The sequence below is a fragment of the Nilaparvata lugens genome, chromosome 3 (genome assembly GCF_014356525.2).
Source record: "Nilaparvata lugens isolate BPH chromosome 3, ASM1435652v1, whole genome shotgun sequence".
Classification (NCBI taxonomy): domain Eukaryota; kingdom Metazoa; phylum Arthropoda; class Insecta; order Hemiptera; family Delphacidae; genus Nilaparvata; species Nilaparvata lugens.
Window position 1 is genome coordinate 95,000,749 of NC_052506.1, and position 18,012 is coordinate 95,018,760.

The 18,012-nt window shown below is 39.2% G+C and overlaps 1 protein-coding gene across 1 annotated transcript in view; it reads left to right on the top strand.

Moving 5' to 3' along the window:
- Positions 1–17,408, top strand: part of LOC111054842 — a 153,027-nt gene extending 135,619 nt beyond the window's left edge. The window contains exons 6-7 of the mRNA XM_039425137.1: positions 1,338–1,497; positions 11,362–17,408. Of these exons, the coding sequence (XP_039281071.1) occupies positions 1,338–1,497; positions 11,362–12,422 (1,221 nt within the window). The 3' untranslated portion in view covers positions 12,423–17,408. The remainder of the gene's footprint in view (positions 1–1,337; positions 1,498–11,361) is intronic.
- Positions 17,409–18,012: the final 604 nt, after the last annotated feature.

Below are 18,012 nucleotides of genomic sequence, written 5' to 3' on the forward strand. Positions count from 1 at the left end.
CCAGAACTAAAATAAACTATAAAATCAACCTTCAAAATTCAAAATTTTTAAATCATTATTCCTGGACCAAAAATCAAGTGACGAAGCAGTGTGTGATTACATAACCTTAACTTTTGGACAACATTAACATTTTATCAAAATTTTTAGAGAGAAATAGTACAGGCTCAGCCTAGTTTTTCCTCCAATGTCATAAGTGTATTATGATCATAATGTTTTATACAATAAATGAATGAATAAATGAGTGAACCAGAGCAGATCACCTTTAACCAGTTGTTTAGCCAGTTCCATAGTTTTGAATAGAACCTGGTTTGCATTGAGAGTATTGGCCAGAGTAGGAAATGAAAAACTGTTTTTTGGTAAAAAAAAAATAAATATCGAGTGACCTGACTGGCTCAGGTCTGTTGTCAGAGTTTTCAGGTTGTAACTGATCAATTTCAGGGCCTCTGACAACACCTAACGGCTTGTTCGGGCAGCCGGGACCGACGAACGTCCATCCGAACCACGGATTATGTTCTTATGATGTAGGCCTATCATGCTTATTTTCTTGTCAATCATGAGATGTAGTGTCATATTTTGGGAAAAAACTATTGAGAATGAATCGTGAAGAGATGATGGAACCAGACTGTAATTTCAATAATTCTTATACATTTTTACTAAATGATCCTTCCATTATGTTTGAAGAATCAAGAAGATATTATGAAAGAACTTTCTTGGGTAATATATTATGTATGTTAACTAAATCTATGTAAATGATCCATGAATCATTTTAATAATTCTAATACATTTTTACTAATTACTCTTCTATTACCGTATGTCTTGGAGAATCTTGAAGAGATGATAGATCAACCCTTGAGTGATCAATGCAATTTTTACAACTCTAGAACTTTTCTACTAATCATTCTCTCATTATGGTTTGAGGTAGCCTATTGGGGAAAGATGAAACCGTACTGTAATTTTAATAATTCTTATATAATTATATATTTTCACTAACCATCCTTCCATTATATTTGAAGAATCGATAAGAGATTATGGAACAACTTTCTTGGGTAATATCTATGTTACCTAAATCTAACTAAATGATCTATGAATCATTTTATTAATTATAATACATTTTTACTAATCCCTCTTTTACTATATCTCGAAGAGATGATAGAGCAGCCCTTGTGTAATAATATCAATGCAATTTTAACAACTCTAGAACTTTTCTGCTAATCATTATATCTCATTATGGTTTGAAGTATTGTGGATATATGATGAAGCAACTGTGATGTGAAACGTCAATACAATTTATTATCATTTTACATCTTTATCAATCATTATCTAATTCTTTTTTGAAGAACCGTGAAGAGATGATGAAGCAACTGTCGTGTGAGACATCGACTGAAGCGACAAGCAGTGGTGGATGGGGCGACAACGAGCTCCCCACGAGGCATCGACGTGACACCGACGTCACGCCTGACATGGCCAGTGAACAGAGCAGTCTGCCCACTACTGAAGGTGGGTCACGCCAAAAACTGTCTCAAATTCAAGTCTCATTATCAAGTCGTCTTAAATCAAGAATTATTATCAAAGAATCAGACTTACAGACATAGATACACAGTAGAGACTTCAATTTGAAAGATCAATCAGGTTTTGATTAATACAGTGGTTCTACATTTCAACTTGAAAATGACCTCAGTTAGGGTCGAAACTAGTTGTTGAACTATTTTAAAGTTTTTAAAGAATAAAGGGTACTTCAAGATGTTTATATTTATTGTTTTTATCAATTTGTTAAAAAGTAGCCCATGTGAGTGAAGTGTTTCCAGTGATACATTGATGCATACAAAGACAGACAATACAGATTCCAAATCAGGGGTGCCCACAAGGGGGGGCATGGCGCAATTTGCGCAATCAACATTTTTTTTACATTCTATGTCAACATTTTGAATCGTGGCTAAAAAATCAAGGTATTAAATAGAGATATCCTAATGTAGTTAATTTTAATACTTTTTCCCACCTTTACAATGTTATATTTTGCAAAGTGTAACTCAATATAAAGCATGAAAAATACAATTGATAATATGTTGTATGCAGGAATTTTAGTATTTTCAAGCCTATGAGTTTGAAGGTAAATCTTTGACAAAAATAAATTATAACTTCATCATCCACTATTATTCTGATTCCCTTTGCTTGATTTTAATTTTTAATGGGCCTGTGTTTGAGTTTCCTTGCTGTTGCAACCTAATTTTCTCAAAAGCACAATGATAAGTTAAATTGTAATGTACATTTTAATCTAATAATTATCTCAATTTCGAAGGCGTTTCATGATGATATTAATGTCTCTAAAATGAAAATGCAATTTTAAACAATATCGCAAATTCTAGTGAATTTGACAGAAGAAAAAACTTCTTTTGTCAAAAATTTGTGAAAAATATAAAATGAAGCCAATTCCAATCTTTCAAATTTACACCCTATTTACCACACAGTAATCAAGTGATTATTGTAATGCTTCATAACTTTTTTCTGTTTTGTATAATAGTCCAGTCAAATGGTCGTTTTTCAGGAAACAGCCCGAAAGAATTTTTATCGACGGTTCTATATGTATTTTGGGGCGCTGAATTCTAATCTGAAATTTTCTGACACGCCAGAGGGCGGCTTCACCCCCAAAACTCCCAAAATTTCGGTCTTTTTTCAAGTTTTTTATTTAATCTTGAGAACCTTTAACTTTTCGAGAAAAAGCATTCTCTAAAATATTAAAGATAATAAAATTTCCAATAAATTGAGTGGTCGTGCAGGATTCTACGATTTTTGATTCTGGAGCTAAAAGTTTTCAAAAAGGGGTATTTTTAAGGAGTTTTCAAAATTATGCAAACCAACCACTTCTACCCTATACAACTAGGATTTTTTCTAGTAATGATAGAGAGTCACACATCACGTTAATTAACAATATTAATTCTGAACAGAATCCCTGAGGTACCTATTTTTGAATTTAGTAGAGGTGGGAGGGGGAATACTCCCAAAAATAGAAAATCATGTCCTACAGCCAAAATTCAAATTTCCATTATAATACCTTTTCATGGCCTTCCTAACAAAAAAGAAACATATTTCAGCTGAAATCACCTTACGAGGGTTATGTTCTATGAGAATCACTCATTAGATTTCAGTAATTCCTAGTGGGGGGCACACATAAGGATACGTCCAGGATCAAAACTTTAAACACATAACTTTTGACTGCATGATCATATTCAACTCACAAGTGATTAGTGAGTGTTATTTTGTTATTCAATTTGGTATGTAAACAATCTAAATTAGAACTTTTATGTTTTCGAATATTTGGACTAAAAATTTTACTTGTGTATGAAACATAACCTACTTTTTGGAATATTAAATATTCCAACTATGAATTTTATAGTGTATAAATCAAAATTCGGGGAAGAAACAGTTTTGGACTGTGCCTGTTAGTCCTTCCCCAATCATTTCGAATAATTGAGTTCTGTTTATCAATGAATGAATAACGAGCAAAGCTCGGTGCCCAGATATTTGGTATTAATAGATAGAATTTACAAAATGTATTTGTCAGATGATATCTTTATTCCAAAAACCAAAACATTTATAGATACATTTTGTTCGAATTGTGTTATTTACTCCTGTAATGTTAAAAATCAAATACTACCAACAACACAACATCAGTGACAACCAGTTCCAATTTATGATAAATATCGGGGCACCTAGCTCCGCTCTGGAGTACCTACAAAACTACAAAAGCATATAAAAATTATTACGAAAGAAGAAATTATAATAAATATTCATAGTTCATACGGAAAGGTTCTATCTAATCACAGTGGATTGAGATTAATTCGCAGAGGAATGCAAAAATTTCTCTCACAAAAGCATGTTAAATTTTAATCCTGATGATTAATTTCACGTGAACAAAATCACAGAAGACCATCTCAAAAAGATAGCTTATCTGATTGGTTCTACTGGAATTAATCAGGATTAAAATTTAACCGGCTTTTGTACAACTGCCACTAAGTACCTGATTGAATTAGGTACAAAAGTTCAACAGCTGAGTCATAATTTTGTCTCAGTCCCACACACATGCACTCGCTCACTCACTTCCATCATCAAAAGACGACGAAATTATCAGATGTTTTTCCAAGAATGAATAAATTCTTTTAATGTCCTTCAGCGAGTTTCCCCAGGGATGAGAACTAGTGCAATCGAATTTTTATATTATAAACCTACTATTTTCTGAATTTCGTGAGAATCGTTAGAGCCGTTTTCGAGATCCGGTGAAATACAAACATACAAACATATAAACATCTAAACATTTAAACATCTAAACAGAAATTGCTCGTTTAATAGTATAGGATTTAGAATTATCACGTACACCCTGAGTAGCTTCAGAGGTGGGTGATTGATACCCAGGTGTTGCTCCTGGATGACTTTGCTCAGTCGTAATGTGGGCGGGGATAGGAGGCAAGTCGAAGTTCCTCTTCCTTCTTCTTTGTTCCTCAGCTGGCGTGAACAGCCCCTCCTGGTGCTTCTGACGGCGTGAAGGTCGCTCTCTTCTCTGATGACACCACTTTGATGTAATTTTGTATCGGCCTTACGGCCTCGGTTCCGCTCCAGTGAAGTAGGAAAAGGAAGGACAGACAGGATAGGGACGGCAGACAACGGTCCGCTGTGCCCTGGGGAGAAGGAAGAATAGGGACGGCAGACAACGGTCCGCTGTGCCCTGGGGAGAAGGAAGAATAGGGACGGCAGACAACGGTCCGCTGTGCCCTGGGGAGAAGGAAGAATAGGGACGGCAGACAACGGTCCGCTGTGCCCTGGGGAGAAGGAAGAATAGGGACGGCAGACAACGGTCCGCTGTGCCCTAGGGAGATGGGAGGACAGGGACGGCAGACAATGGTCCGCTGTGCCCTGGGGAAATGGGAGGACAGGGATGGCAGACAACGGTCCGCTGTGCCCTGGGGAGAAGGGAGGACAGGGACGGCAGACAACGGTCCGCTGTGCCCTGGGGGAATGGAAGGTCAGGGACGGCAGACAACGGTCCGCTGTGCCCTGGGGAGAAGGAAGAATAGGGACGGCAGACAACGGTCCGCTGTGCCCTGGGGAAATGGGAGGACAGGGACGGCAGACAACGGTCCGCTGTGCCCTAGGGAGATGGGAGGTCAGGGACGGCAGACAACGGTCCGCTGTGCCCTGGGGAAATGGGAGGACAGGGACGGCAGACAACGGTCCGCTGTGCCCTAGGGAGATGGGAGGACAGGGACGGCAGACAACGGTCCGCTGTGCCCTGGGGAAATGGGAGGACAGGGACGGCAGACAACGGTCCGCTGTGCCCTAGGGAGATGGGAGGTCAGGGACGGCAGACAACGGTCCGCTGTGCCCTGGGGAAATGGGAGGACAGGGACGGCAGACAACGGTCCGCTGTGCCCTAGGGAGATGGGAGGACAGGGACGGCAGACAACGGTCCGCTGTGCCCGGGGGGAATAGATGGTCAGGGACGGCAGACAACGGTCCGCTGTGCCCTGGGGGAATGGAAGGTCAGGGACGGCAGACAACGGTCCGCTGTGCCCTGGGGAAATGGGAGGACAGGGACGGCAGACAACGGTCCGCTGTGCCCTAGGGAGTTGGGAGGACAGGGACGGCAGACAACGGTCCGCTGTGCCCTAGGGAGATGGGAGGTTAGGGACGTACGGCAGCCAACGGGCCGCTGTACCAGGGCAGGAGGTCGGGGACGTACGGCAGCCAACGGGCCGCTGTACCAGGAGCAGGAAGGTTGTGAGCGGAATGCTGTGGTCTGGGGCTCGTCCGGCCTTTAAATACTCCCCCAAAGTGGAGGGGATGGAGTTGAGCCGCCGCCAGAGGCGGTGGAAATCGTCTTGATGCGCGGAAGATGGTGCGCCATCGGTACCTCCCTTATCTCCGCGGTCAGCTAGCATTGCTGATAGCCGAGCGTCTTTCAATAATATTATTAATTATTTAGCAATATCTTCCGTCACAATTTTACTTTGTGACACCCCACTCCTACTTGGGGGGGGGGGGGTCGGAGCCCTCTATGGCACCACCTTTAAAGGCGTGAGCCATCTAGGCATCACCTTAAGAGGTGTACACCTCCCAGGCATCACCTTTAGAGGTGTATGCCACTCACTATGATCATCATCTACACCCGGTCCACCAGGTACATATTTACATCGTCCATCTGGAAATTGGACTTTCATGCGTGGCTTGCCAGCCCGTTTACGCTTACCAGGTGTTGAGACTCGGTGACACAACACTGGATCCTTATTCCTTGAGAGTCCTGGTCTGGGATCCTGGGACTGTGAGACTACTTCCTTGATGGTCAAAGACTGTGTTGGCTCTTCTACAACCATATCAATGGGGGGTGGTACTAACTTTTCCACATCACTCTCGGAGCTACCACTTGTATTGGTGGCTGGGGCATGAATCGTGGCCTGCTGTTCATACTCAGTCATCTCATCCCTGTGATCCATCACAATGTTGCCCCAGGATTCTTGCCTTGGAATATATGACATCTCTGCCTTTCTATCAATCAAGGCATTGGGTTTGACCCTGTTCAAACCAAACTGCATGAATATCCTTTTGTCGCGATCCTTGTTGTCCTGAGATTCGGATTGTACAGCTGATATTGTTGGTACTGCTGTTGTCTTAGTCCCCAATAAGAGAGATCGCGACATTATTAGCAGACTTGTAGGATTCAGTTGGGGAGGATCCCACTCTACCTCTCTCGTGAATGTGTGAATATTCACTCTGTTTTCACGCATAAATTCCATGCCTAATAGCAACTCTTGTCCAAGTCCTTCCATTATAGACGCCACTAGTGGAACTGTGATTTGTCCTATAGTTACATTAGTTGTCAGCTTCCCATTTAATGGGGTAGATCGTCCATCAGCTAATATCGCGTGGTGACGTGCTGGTTCTTTCCGTATCATCCCTATTTTCCGGAGAACTTCATAAACCTCATTACTCATATAATTAGCTTCAGCGCCACTATCTAGCAATGCCCGACACTTTTTACCACCGATTGTCACAGTAATGAATAGTCTGTTGTCCCTTGATGACTCTTCAATCACAGGAATCATGTGTGCCGTTCGCATCACTGCTGTCTTGTTCGGAGTTTTATTCTCCTTCTGCACATCACAGACACATTTCAGTGCTCTCTTTCCGCTCCTTTTACATGGTGGGATATCGGGACAGTGTGATCTCCAGTGCCCCGGTCTCTTGTATTGCCCACACATGGGTTCAGATTCACTAAGAGATGGTCTGTTACTAGTAGGGGCTATAACTGTCTCAACCTTGAGCCTTGTAATCTTTTTCGTGTCCTCAATCATGTGAACTCTCGAATTCTGTCTATTCTGTTTCTCCTCTGCTTTTATTTGTTCATACTCCCTCGCGAATTTTTCCAATTCGTCAATACTATGAACATCCGATTGCCGAATATACAATTTGTACCGAGGGAGGAGATTCTTATACACTCTCTGTAATTTATTTTCGTCTGTGAAACCTCCTCGTCGCCTCATGAGTGTCAGTACATCTTCGAGAAATTCGTCAAACGATTCTCCTTCCCTTTGCTTCCTTGCCTGAATTAGATTCTCGAGGTCCTCCTCATAGGTAAGTGGGTAGTAGCGTGATCTGAAATCTGTCACAAAATTGTCCCATGATTTCCACTGGTCACGACGATTACGCATCCATAGAGTAGCTTTACCAACCAGTAATTCAGGCAGCGCGACTAGTAGCTGGTTGCCAGTGAGCCCATAGGCTTGTTGTAGCTCGTCTAGCCTTTCCAAGAAGCTGGGAGCATCTGATTGGCCGTCGAATGACAGTCTCCAGCTTCTTACCTTGTCACATACCGCCCCTGGGTCCATGAGAGGGTTTGTGTGAATATTGGTTCTAACCTCAGTATGGGTACCTGTCACCAAGTGTTTACTTCCCCCACTGCTTCCGCTCATTATGCCGGGTCTTGGGCTGGGATAACGTACTGCCATCTTCTTATGTTGTTCTACTAACAACTTTCTCAACTCAGCAAGTGTTCCAGATGACACTATGCCCCAATCTTGTAGAAGATTGAATGCCTCATCCTTTTTCAATCTATAGATCCAGGAAACTCTGGGGTCAGCTATCACCTCGGGGTTTATGTCCTCGACCGACTGATCCTCTATCAGCTCCTGGTGCTGAGCATCTAAAACAGCCTCGCCTTGTTCACTCATGATAATTCTCACTTCGTTGCCTCGTGCCCCACGTTGGGCGCCAATCTATCACGTACACCCTGAGTAGCTTCAGAGGTGGGTGATTGATACCCAGGTGTTGCTCCTGGATGACTTTGCTCAGTCGTAATGTGGGCGGGGATAGGAGGCAAGTCGAAGTTCCTCTTCCTTCTTCTTTGTTCCTCAGCTGGCGTGAACAGCCCCTCCTGGTGCTTCTGACGGCGTGAAGGTCGCTCTCTTCTCTGATGACACCACTTTGATGTAATTTTGTATCGGCCTTACGGCCTCGGTTCCGCTCCAGTGGAGTAGGAAAAGGAAGGACAGACAGGATAGGGACGGCAGACAACAGTCCGCTGTGCCCTGGGGAGAAGGAAGAATAGGGACGGCAGACAACGGTCCGCTGTGCCCTGGGGAGAAGGAAGAATAGGGACGGCAGACAACGGTCCGCTGTGCCCTGGGGAGAAGGAAGAATAGGGACGGCAGACAACGGTCCGCTGTGCCCTGGGGAGAAGGAAGAATAGGGACGGCAGACAACGGTCCGCTGTGCCCTGGGGAGAAGGGAGGACAGGGACGGCAGACAATGGTCCGCTGTGCCCTGGGGAAATGGGAGGACAGGGACGGCAGACACGGTCCGCTGTGCCCTGGGGAGAAGGGAGGACAGGGACGGCAGACAACGGTCCGCTGTGCCCTGGGGGAATGGAAGGTCAGGGACGGCAGACAACGGTCCGCTGTGCCCTGGGGAGAAGGAAGAATAGGGACGGCAGACAACGGTCCGCTGTGCCCTGGGGAAATGGGAGGACAGGGACGGCAGACAACGGTCCGCTGTGCCCTAGGGAGATGGGAGGTCAGGGACGGCAGACAACGGTCCGCTGTGCCCTGGGGGAATGGGAGGACAGGGACGGCAGACAACGGTCCGCTGTGCCCTAGGGAGATGGGAGGACAGGGACGGCAGACAACGGTCCGCTGTGCCCTGGGGAAATGGGAGGACAGGGACGGCAGACAACGGTCCGCTGTGCCCTAGGGAGATGGGAGGTCAGGGACGGCAGACAACGGTCCGCTGTGCCCTGGGGAAATGGGAGGACAGGGACGGCAGACAACGGTCCGCTGTGCCCGGGGGGAATAGATGGTCAGGGACGGCAGACAACGGTCCGCTGTGCCCTGGGGGAATGGAAGGTCAGGGACGGCAGACAACGGTCCGCTGTGCCCTGGGGAAATGGGAGGACAGGGACGGCAGACAACGGTCCGCTGTGCCCTAGGGAGTTGGGAGGACAGGGACGGCAGACAACGGTCCGCTGTGCCCTAGGGAGATGGGAGGTTAGGGACGTACGGCAGCCAACGGGCCGCTGTACCAGGGCAGGAGGTCGGGGACGTACGGCAGCCAACGGGCCGCTGTACCAGGAGCAGGAAGGTTGTGAGCGGAATGCTGTGGTCTGGGGCTCGTCCGGCCTTTAAATACTCCCCCAAAGTGGAGGGGATGGAGTTGAGCCGCCGCCAGAGGCGGTGGAATCGTCTTGATGCGCGGAAGATGGTGCGCCATCGGTACCTCCCTTATCTCCGCGGTCAGCTAGCATTGCTGATAGCCGAGCGTCTTTCAATAATATTATTAATTATTTAGCAATATCTTCCGTCACAATTTTACTTTGTGACAGAATACATAAACTTGCCGACATTATATATTGTATGAATAAAATCGTTCCAAATTTGTATGAATGTTCACCAAAATTGCTATGCAATATTCTTTTGCAATATAAGAATATCAATGATATTATTATTCAACTTTTTATAAGTAACCTTTACATTTAAAAAGCAAAGCCTCCCTTACTTATCTTCTAGTATCCTATTGAAATATTTTTCATGTAGTTTACCCTGATGTAATGTTGTACTTTTTAGTCCTCCCGAACAAGAACGGGTGCACTGCTAGTCTCAAAAATAATATCAAAAAGATACTTTATTTCTATTTCAAAAGAGATAAGAAACGATGGTATATATTTTTATAATATTATGAAAACAGAATGAATTCCCCACAAGAACAAAGGTGAATAATGTCCTTTGGAAGATTAGAATGTAAGATGTGAATTTTATTGTCATACAATGAGCACTGACTAATGTTAAAAACTAAAGGGTTGGGAATTGGGATACTTTGGGAGGGGGGGCATTACACTTGGATTGGGGGAGGGCATGCACCATTGCCCTTGGGGGGGCTGGGCACCCCTGTTCCAAATTGAGAAATCCAATCCGGGTTCAATAATTGCAATTTGAGAGATTCAATCATGGTTTCTCCCTCAATCTCTGAAATTAGAATCTTTATTGTCTGCATCAGTCTGATCAATGTATTACTGTATGAATCTCTGTGTAAATCAAACCCTGATAAATCTTTCAAATTGACAACTGTACTGTCCGTATATGTCTGTAAGTCTGTTTCTATCATTATTCGATCAGTCTTTGGTGGATTATGTTTCAATTGGATTGGTCACTTAGGAAATAGTGTTGAGAATAGTGAAGCTTTGTGTTGCAATGCAAAAATATTACCTGGGAATCCTGGAAATTCTATCATTGTAAATGATTTTCTAATCTCGATAGCAACTTCAAAGCAGGAAGCATACTTTCATAGAAGCAAAGTGAAGCTTAGTGGAAGCCTGGTAGCATAGTGGAAGCATAGTACTTTCATACTCCAAGAATTGAGGAAGATGATTGGAACTTTCTCTTATTCGAAATAACACATTCTCTTAATGTAACATCGTTCAATTGTCATCATTCATATACTGTTACACTCTCTATTTTCTTCTAAGACACGGCCTGTTTCGGGTATTCATCCCATTATCAAGTGTTCATGATGAGACGAATATCCGAGAGCGATCGTGTCATGAAAGAAAACAAGAAATGCCCTAATAATATCATATGTAATATGAAGAAGCCCCATAGAAATGAATGACATTATTGAAATATAGTGAGAAAATATATAAAAATAAATTATAGTGATGAGAATAATGAGTATTGTTTAACCACTCAAAATTAAAGTGTATGCACAAAAAATTATAAATTTGTTTTAAATAATGAAACCTTATAGTACATCCATTTCCATAATTAAATAATAGTATGAATAACTATTAGCATTTCTCAAATTTTATAGTTTTGTAAATATTTTCAGGTTTAACTGAAGTGGACGTTATGGAAGAGGTTACCGTACACCCTGCCTCAATGGACGAAGAACTCCAACCCTCCACCACTCTCGCGCCCGAGGTGTCGTCCCAAGTCCTCCCTCAGGAGATGTCAGCCGCTGAGGAGCCCGTGCAAACCTCACCCGAGCTGCTCCAGGAAGAAATCAACTCACTCACCAAAGAAATAGCCGCTTTCAACTCCACAACTAAACCCGTTGCCAAGGACAACGAACTGGCTGAGAAGATGGCTGATATTCCGTTGCCTGATATACATCTGAAGCACAATTACGCCGGGATTACATCTGATGAGGCATCGGAAACAAACCCTGCTGGTAGGAGGAATGTAGTGTTGACTTCCAAACCATTGCCGCCATCTTTGAGAGGAAACTCGCCCTTCATTGAGCCCTCAAATACCACCTCCAAATCTAACAACTCGTCTGAGGAGAAGGATGACTCGAAACCTATTGAGAAAGAGTCACACGAAGTTTTCAGGGAGGCCAAGTCTTCAGATGTTTCCCTACCGGAGAAAACCGAAGGGAAAGTTGAGAAAGGTGCGGGGGTTGCCGTTTTCCCACCCCTGTCTGTGTACCCCAGTTCGAAAGAGGAGTCCGAAGAGGTCACATCAGCTGAGAACCATACCTCGAGTTTGGAGGTTGAACTGCACGTCAAAGCCACAAACAACGGATTGTCCACTACGGAGTCAGCTGTCACAACAGGTGGACCTGTGGGCGATGATGCCAAGTTTTTTGTGAGAGTCAACACCGAAGTCGGTCCCACCGAGAAGCCAACCAGCACCCAACGGGTTGGATCCGACAGTGACTTCTTGTTTGTGTTGACCGAAAGCCCAGAGAAGGCTGAGGGGACATCCGTGGAGACATCGAAGGAGTCCATGGTGATGGGCGCTGTCACTCAGCAGGAGGAGGACGAGGAGCAAGCCCTGGAGGAGGGAACCGAACCCGAGGCTCCTGAAAGACCCAACAGGGGGCGCCTCCTTGTCAGGCCACAGCATCACTCCTTCTACCCATCCCTACTCAACAGGGTACTTGGCTAAGTATCCAACTGCAATATGAGGGATATGTGCATTAATTTGTATGATGTGAGTGAGAAAGTGGGAGAATCTAAAATTGAGAAGGCAGAATGAGAGGGAGTGAGTAGTTAAAGAAAAATAATATTAATATGCTTCACTCTATTCGTGTAGTAATAATTGTTATAAATGTTTTATTTTTGTCACGGTGCAGCTCAAATTAATCTTCGTACTGCTCGCTTTTTACTGGAGTTGGACTCTCTTCGCAGGACTTTGTATTCTCATTCAGGAATTTGAGAGTATTAGAATGTTATTTGAATAAGGAAAACATTTTTTCAATGGTGAGTTGGAAGATATGTGAACATCGAATGTATGAGAGTAAGGGGATACCATCGAATTTGGAATTGAACTGATTTGAATTTGATTTTGAGTTATGGATATTTGAAATGTGATGGAGTGAAGATGACCTTCTGATCATCCTCATGATTTAAGATTGTCAATTGAGGGAGAAATATGGGATTTTTATATTATATATGGAGCTTTTATTGCTGAAAATGACATATGATACGTATACCAACAGTATACAGCCAATTCTATGACAGGATTTCAGTGATGGAATTTATTTGTAACATGCAAGAATTATCCAAAATGATTGAAATAGAAGAACAAAGAGAGATTGTCCTTGATGACACTAACTAGGAGGAGATAGATCGATGAGCTTTTGAAGAGATGAGATATGGTTTTGTGACATAAAAATTTCGATTCTCAACAGAAAAAACTTGAATATCGACTGAACTTGAAAATCCTCTCAAATTGATTTGATTACAGAAATTGAAAGGTTTGATTGATACTTTTCAACAATTAATAGACCAAATATTGAATTAACAACAGTATTTGAATTGTTGAATGAAACAAAGAGAAATAATGATGCTATCTTTGAAGAAAAAAGTGGTTTGACAATTATCACCGAGTGAATCTGATGTTGTTGCAAACTATATAATACGGTAACTCAATTCTCGAATTAAAAAATTCATTAAAGTCAAACACTTTCCAAATACTGAAAAGTCCTGTGAAGAGAACTGCTCACACAGCCACATGTATGATAAATTGTAACATAGTAATATTATTGACTTGTGGAAGCTACACACATACACCAACGTAATATAAATGATGTTGAAAATAATCATTACTAGGTAGTCCACTTGTCCATATCCATATTATGGTCCATGTTGATGGACTTTATTTATTATTAATCCATTTTCGAAAGCACTGCGCGCAAACACACACATGCACTATCACACTCATTCTTTCATTCTTAAAACACGCACCGTCCTGTCTTGACCCGTCCTGTGCACTCAAGCAAAATAAAATTATTAAAATAAATTAATATTATTCAACTAAAATAAGCGAGTGACATTTCAACGGTTGCTCAGTCACAACTATGGTAACGTGTTTTAATCTTACACTTATAGATATATTAGGTGGAACATTTTTAACTAGTCTAAAAATTGTACAGCTAACGTGCCGTATAACACAGCTCATTCTCTGAAAAACCGATCTCAAATATTAATAATGGAAAGCAATGCTTCTAGTTAATAATCACTTATTGCTGTTTAGAGAAGCACTAAAATGAAGCACTAAACTCAAGCACCGACTGATCAACACATTTTATTCCCAAATATATAATATCAAAGTATGTATATAATTATTCACATACTTGGTATCAATATGCCTAGAAATGTATTAATTTATGTGCTATGTAATAATTATTTAATGGATTAGAAATCACAGTAGGAGCTAGGCTGGTTACAGAAAACAATAAAAGATGTAGAGTAAAATCAATTGATGAATATGAGATTGTTCTAATAACAACAGGTATTGTCTTATCTTTTCTCAGTGAAATAAATAATGATTTCGCCAACCTAGAGATAAAATAATACGAAAAAGGTGTCAAAATAATATTATAAATAAACTACTCATAGTTTTATAGTTATGATAAATAATAATTAGTATAGAATGTTATACAGACACTAAAGTGTCTTATTCATTGTATTCAGTTGGTAATGAATTTCAGTTATCATTGGTTATATGATTTCACAATATAATACTCTGAAAATATAAGCTACTCGTTTTGGGAGATTCCCTGATTATATTTGTTTGCCTTATGCAATAGATAAATGATTTAATAATATTCATGTTGGATAATATAAAATAAATTAATAGTAGCCAGTCGAAAATAATGAGTTCAGTGTTGATTTTCTAGATTTTCCATAGATAACGGAAAATTGAATGTTCTCAAATTTGAAATCTAATTATGAAAGCATTACTTTTGATGTTTGATCCACTTTGGCTACAAAATCTAATATACTAGATGTTGATACATTTCAAAAGAACTTTTCAACCATCTTAATGATGACATAAATCTCAATTTTGAAGCATTTTTTGCAAAATAATAAATTACTCTTAAGCAATTATCTTAAAATCAAATAGTTTTATTCCATCAATCTATCCACATTCTATTCATCCAATACATTCAATTCACATCCATTTGATTGCATAGTTTGAAACAAAACGATTACAATCAAAAATAATAAAATCTATGCATCTTGCTTTTTTCATAGCAATATACTTTTCTAGTTCATATAGTAATGAAGGAGAAATCCTCTGGCTCTTTTTATTATAATTAATTTGTTCTGAAATCATAAGTTGAAAATTTTCAACTTTGAAAAGTTGATTGAATCTTGGTCCTATTTATTTCATCTTCTTATTCGATTTTATACATGATCATTCTTTCAACATTATTTGTATATTTGATTGCTGAAATTTCTTATATTATTGTTCATACCTTATAAGAATATATACATTTTCATTCTTATTCTTGATAGAGCACAAATATTTATTATTCTACGTACCTATCAGCACATAATAGGTAATTTGTATTTTTAAATGTCTAAATATTTTATCCATTATCAATTGAGTATTAGGTATAGTTTATCTTAATCCTATTCAAAATTAAATATATATCTATATTTGAGCTCCCGACTCATCCCATAAAAAGTGGCAAATCAAGCCCATATTATATTAAATCGCATACACTTATTTACTATGTGCCAAGTAAAGTGACCAAAATGTTCTGAAGAATCGTGCAAAACTTTGTAGTTATTGTATTTATTAACTTTATAAAAGTTATTTATTATGAAGAATAGATGATAACACTATGTCTTGTGATTGAGTAAAAGTTAGTTACCAGTAAACTAGAGTAGTTTCTTTTGTGAATACCGCTATTTTATTCCTTATATTACCAGTTGAAAAAAAATTGAAAACTTGACAAACATATTTGTTAATTTTCAGTGAATATAATTATTAATATTACTTTTTCCTGTTTTTATAACAATAGATTACTCCTCATTGGTTATTCTATTACCATTCAAGTAACAGCCGCACAGCAAATTGCATAAAGGTGTAACAATTAGTTTGACTTGGAACTGAAGTTACATCAGACTCCAAAACAATCGATTCACAATAAAATTAGTGATTTTCTATTACAATCACTATTATCAACTGAATTTATATTGTTTAGTAGGTACAATCTGCACATATTTCCAAACAAATCAAATCTGGCTACAAACTATTTGAAAATACTATTTTGATTTTATTGTGGTCTATTTGTAATGCAATTGGATGATTCCAATCTGTAATGAATATATCAACATCAATAAATATATTCAAATCGTTCATGATTGTGGAAAATAAAGGTACCTATATCCAGTGACCAGAAACAATAATCATTAGACTTTTAGGATTCCATTTGTGCATTCTTCACAACAATATTATTGACTGTGAATGCTCTATATGAGTTCAACTTTTTGATAATATTGCTTCAACCATTGACATAAATCATTAATTTCACTAAAATTAACAACAAAAAATTTAAATACAGCTTTTAATTGGGATTTTCGTTTAATAACGATATTATTAAAACAAAAAATATTTAAAAATGTACAATACGTACTCATATTATTGATATCTGGTACTAAAACTCAAACCAGATGAAGATCTCGTTATCTCTAGTCACATATTTCGGTGATGAATATTCCAATGGAAACACTGAATATATACAGAAAAAGTTACAAATGATTCTCATAATTGGAAAATTACTTGTTCTTTCTCTAACTAATATCCAACCACAATTCTGCTAATTCAACTACGTAACTGTGAATTTAATTATTGTATATTCATTTATACAGTACATTCCAATGCGATTATTTATACTATCTTTTAACATTCATATTTTTTCAATTAATTCATATTTTTAGCTATTGTAATCTCAATATTAGTTATTGTTGACTGTAGGCTATTCATTTTAATGTATGACATTTGAATATTAAATAATAATTTGAATTGAAGTTCATGAAAATTCTGATTTATTCATTTTTTAAAAAGGTTTTAAATCTACCGGGACTACCATTATTGATTTCCAATAGGTGCCCCATTATTGATTTGAGATAATTGGTACGGTAATCACCAATATTTACAAAATTAGACTAATGTAGATAATATGTAGTAAGCTCATTCATATTGATTAAAATCAATCTATTGAATTCTATATTTGTCTATATCTATATTGCAATTTAGATTGGAAGGACAGTTTGCGAAATTGATAATTGACTCTATTATATTCGTTAGAAATTGATAAGTTTATTGTTAATCTATATTATATTATTGTATATCCTAGTTGGTTTAGATGATAAACCATAGACTCAGTAGTTATTGTTTGTAGCATTCAATCATAATCAGAGATTATCTTTAATCAAACTTCATTTTCCTCTGATAATTATTATTGTACTTTTGTATATGTCAAAACATGGCTTTTCAAAATAATCTGATTATTGTGTTTGAATAAGATCCATAAATACAGTCCAATTGCATGAGAATAATATAGAATAAGTTTAAATGTAAGTTGATAGCAACATGAATAATACTGATTTATTAAATAGATTTTTTGAAACCCAATTCTTTGACTTACTAAATTAGGTCAGAAAAAAAACTTATTTTATTCTGTTTTCCCCCAGCTAATTTACAGCACCTTCATGAGTGTTGTGACATAGGCTTGATGAATTTTCTCACATTATTCAGAAACAATAAAAAACGCTAAATATGAAATACAAAAATAACAAACTATAGAATATAGAACAAATTTAATTTAAAAATCAGCTAGCCCAACAGTATTAGAGAGCATAATATTATTGACATTGAAAGCATAAATAAATAGTCATCTTTTCTGTTGATCAGGCAAGTATAGTATAGATTATACTTGAAAACTATTGAAAGTATACTGTCATGAAAGTTAATGTAAATTTCATAGATTGGTTCAATCGCAGTAGTAAAACATTTTATATTTAGAATCCTGTTTTCATCAACGGTTACTTTCAACACTCACCTAGTTCATACATACGCTAACAGATAGCGTTCTGTGTCCAAAACTGTGTTTCAACTCGCCAGGTGAGTTTTCCAGAGCAGTTTCCTGGAGAATAGAAGCAAAGACAAATGAAAATAGGGTTTGCAAGTGTTATTGCAACCTGGGGACTGTTTCATGAGCTGATAAATTACGTAAAAC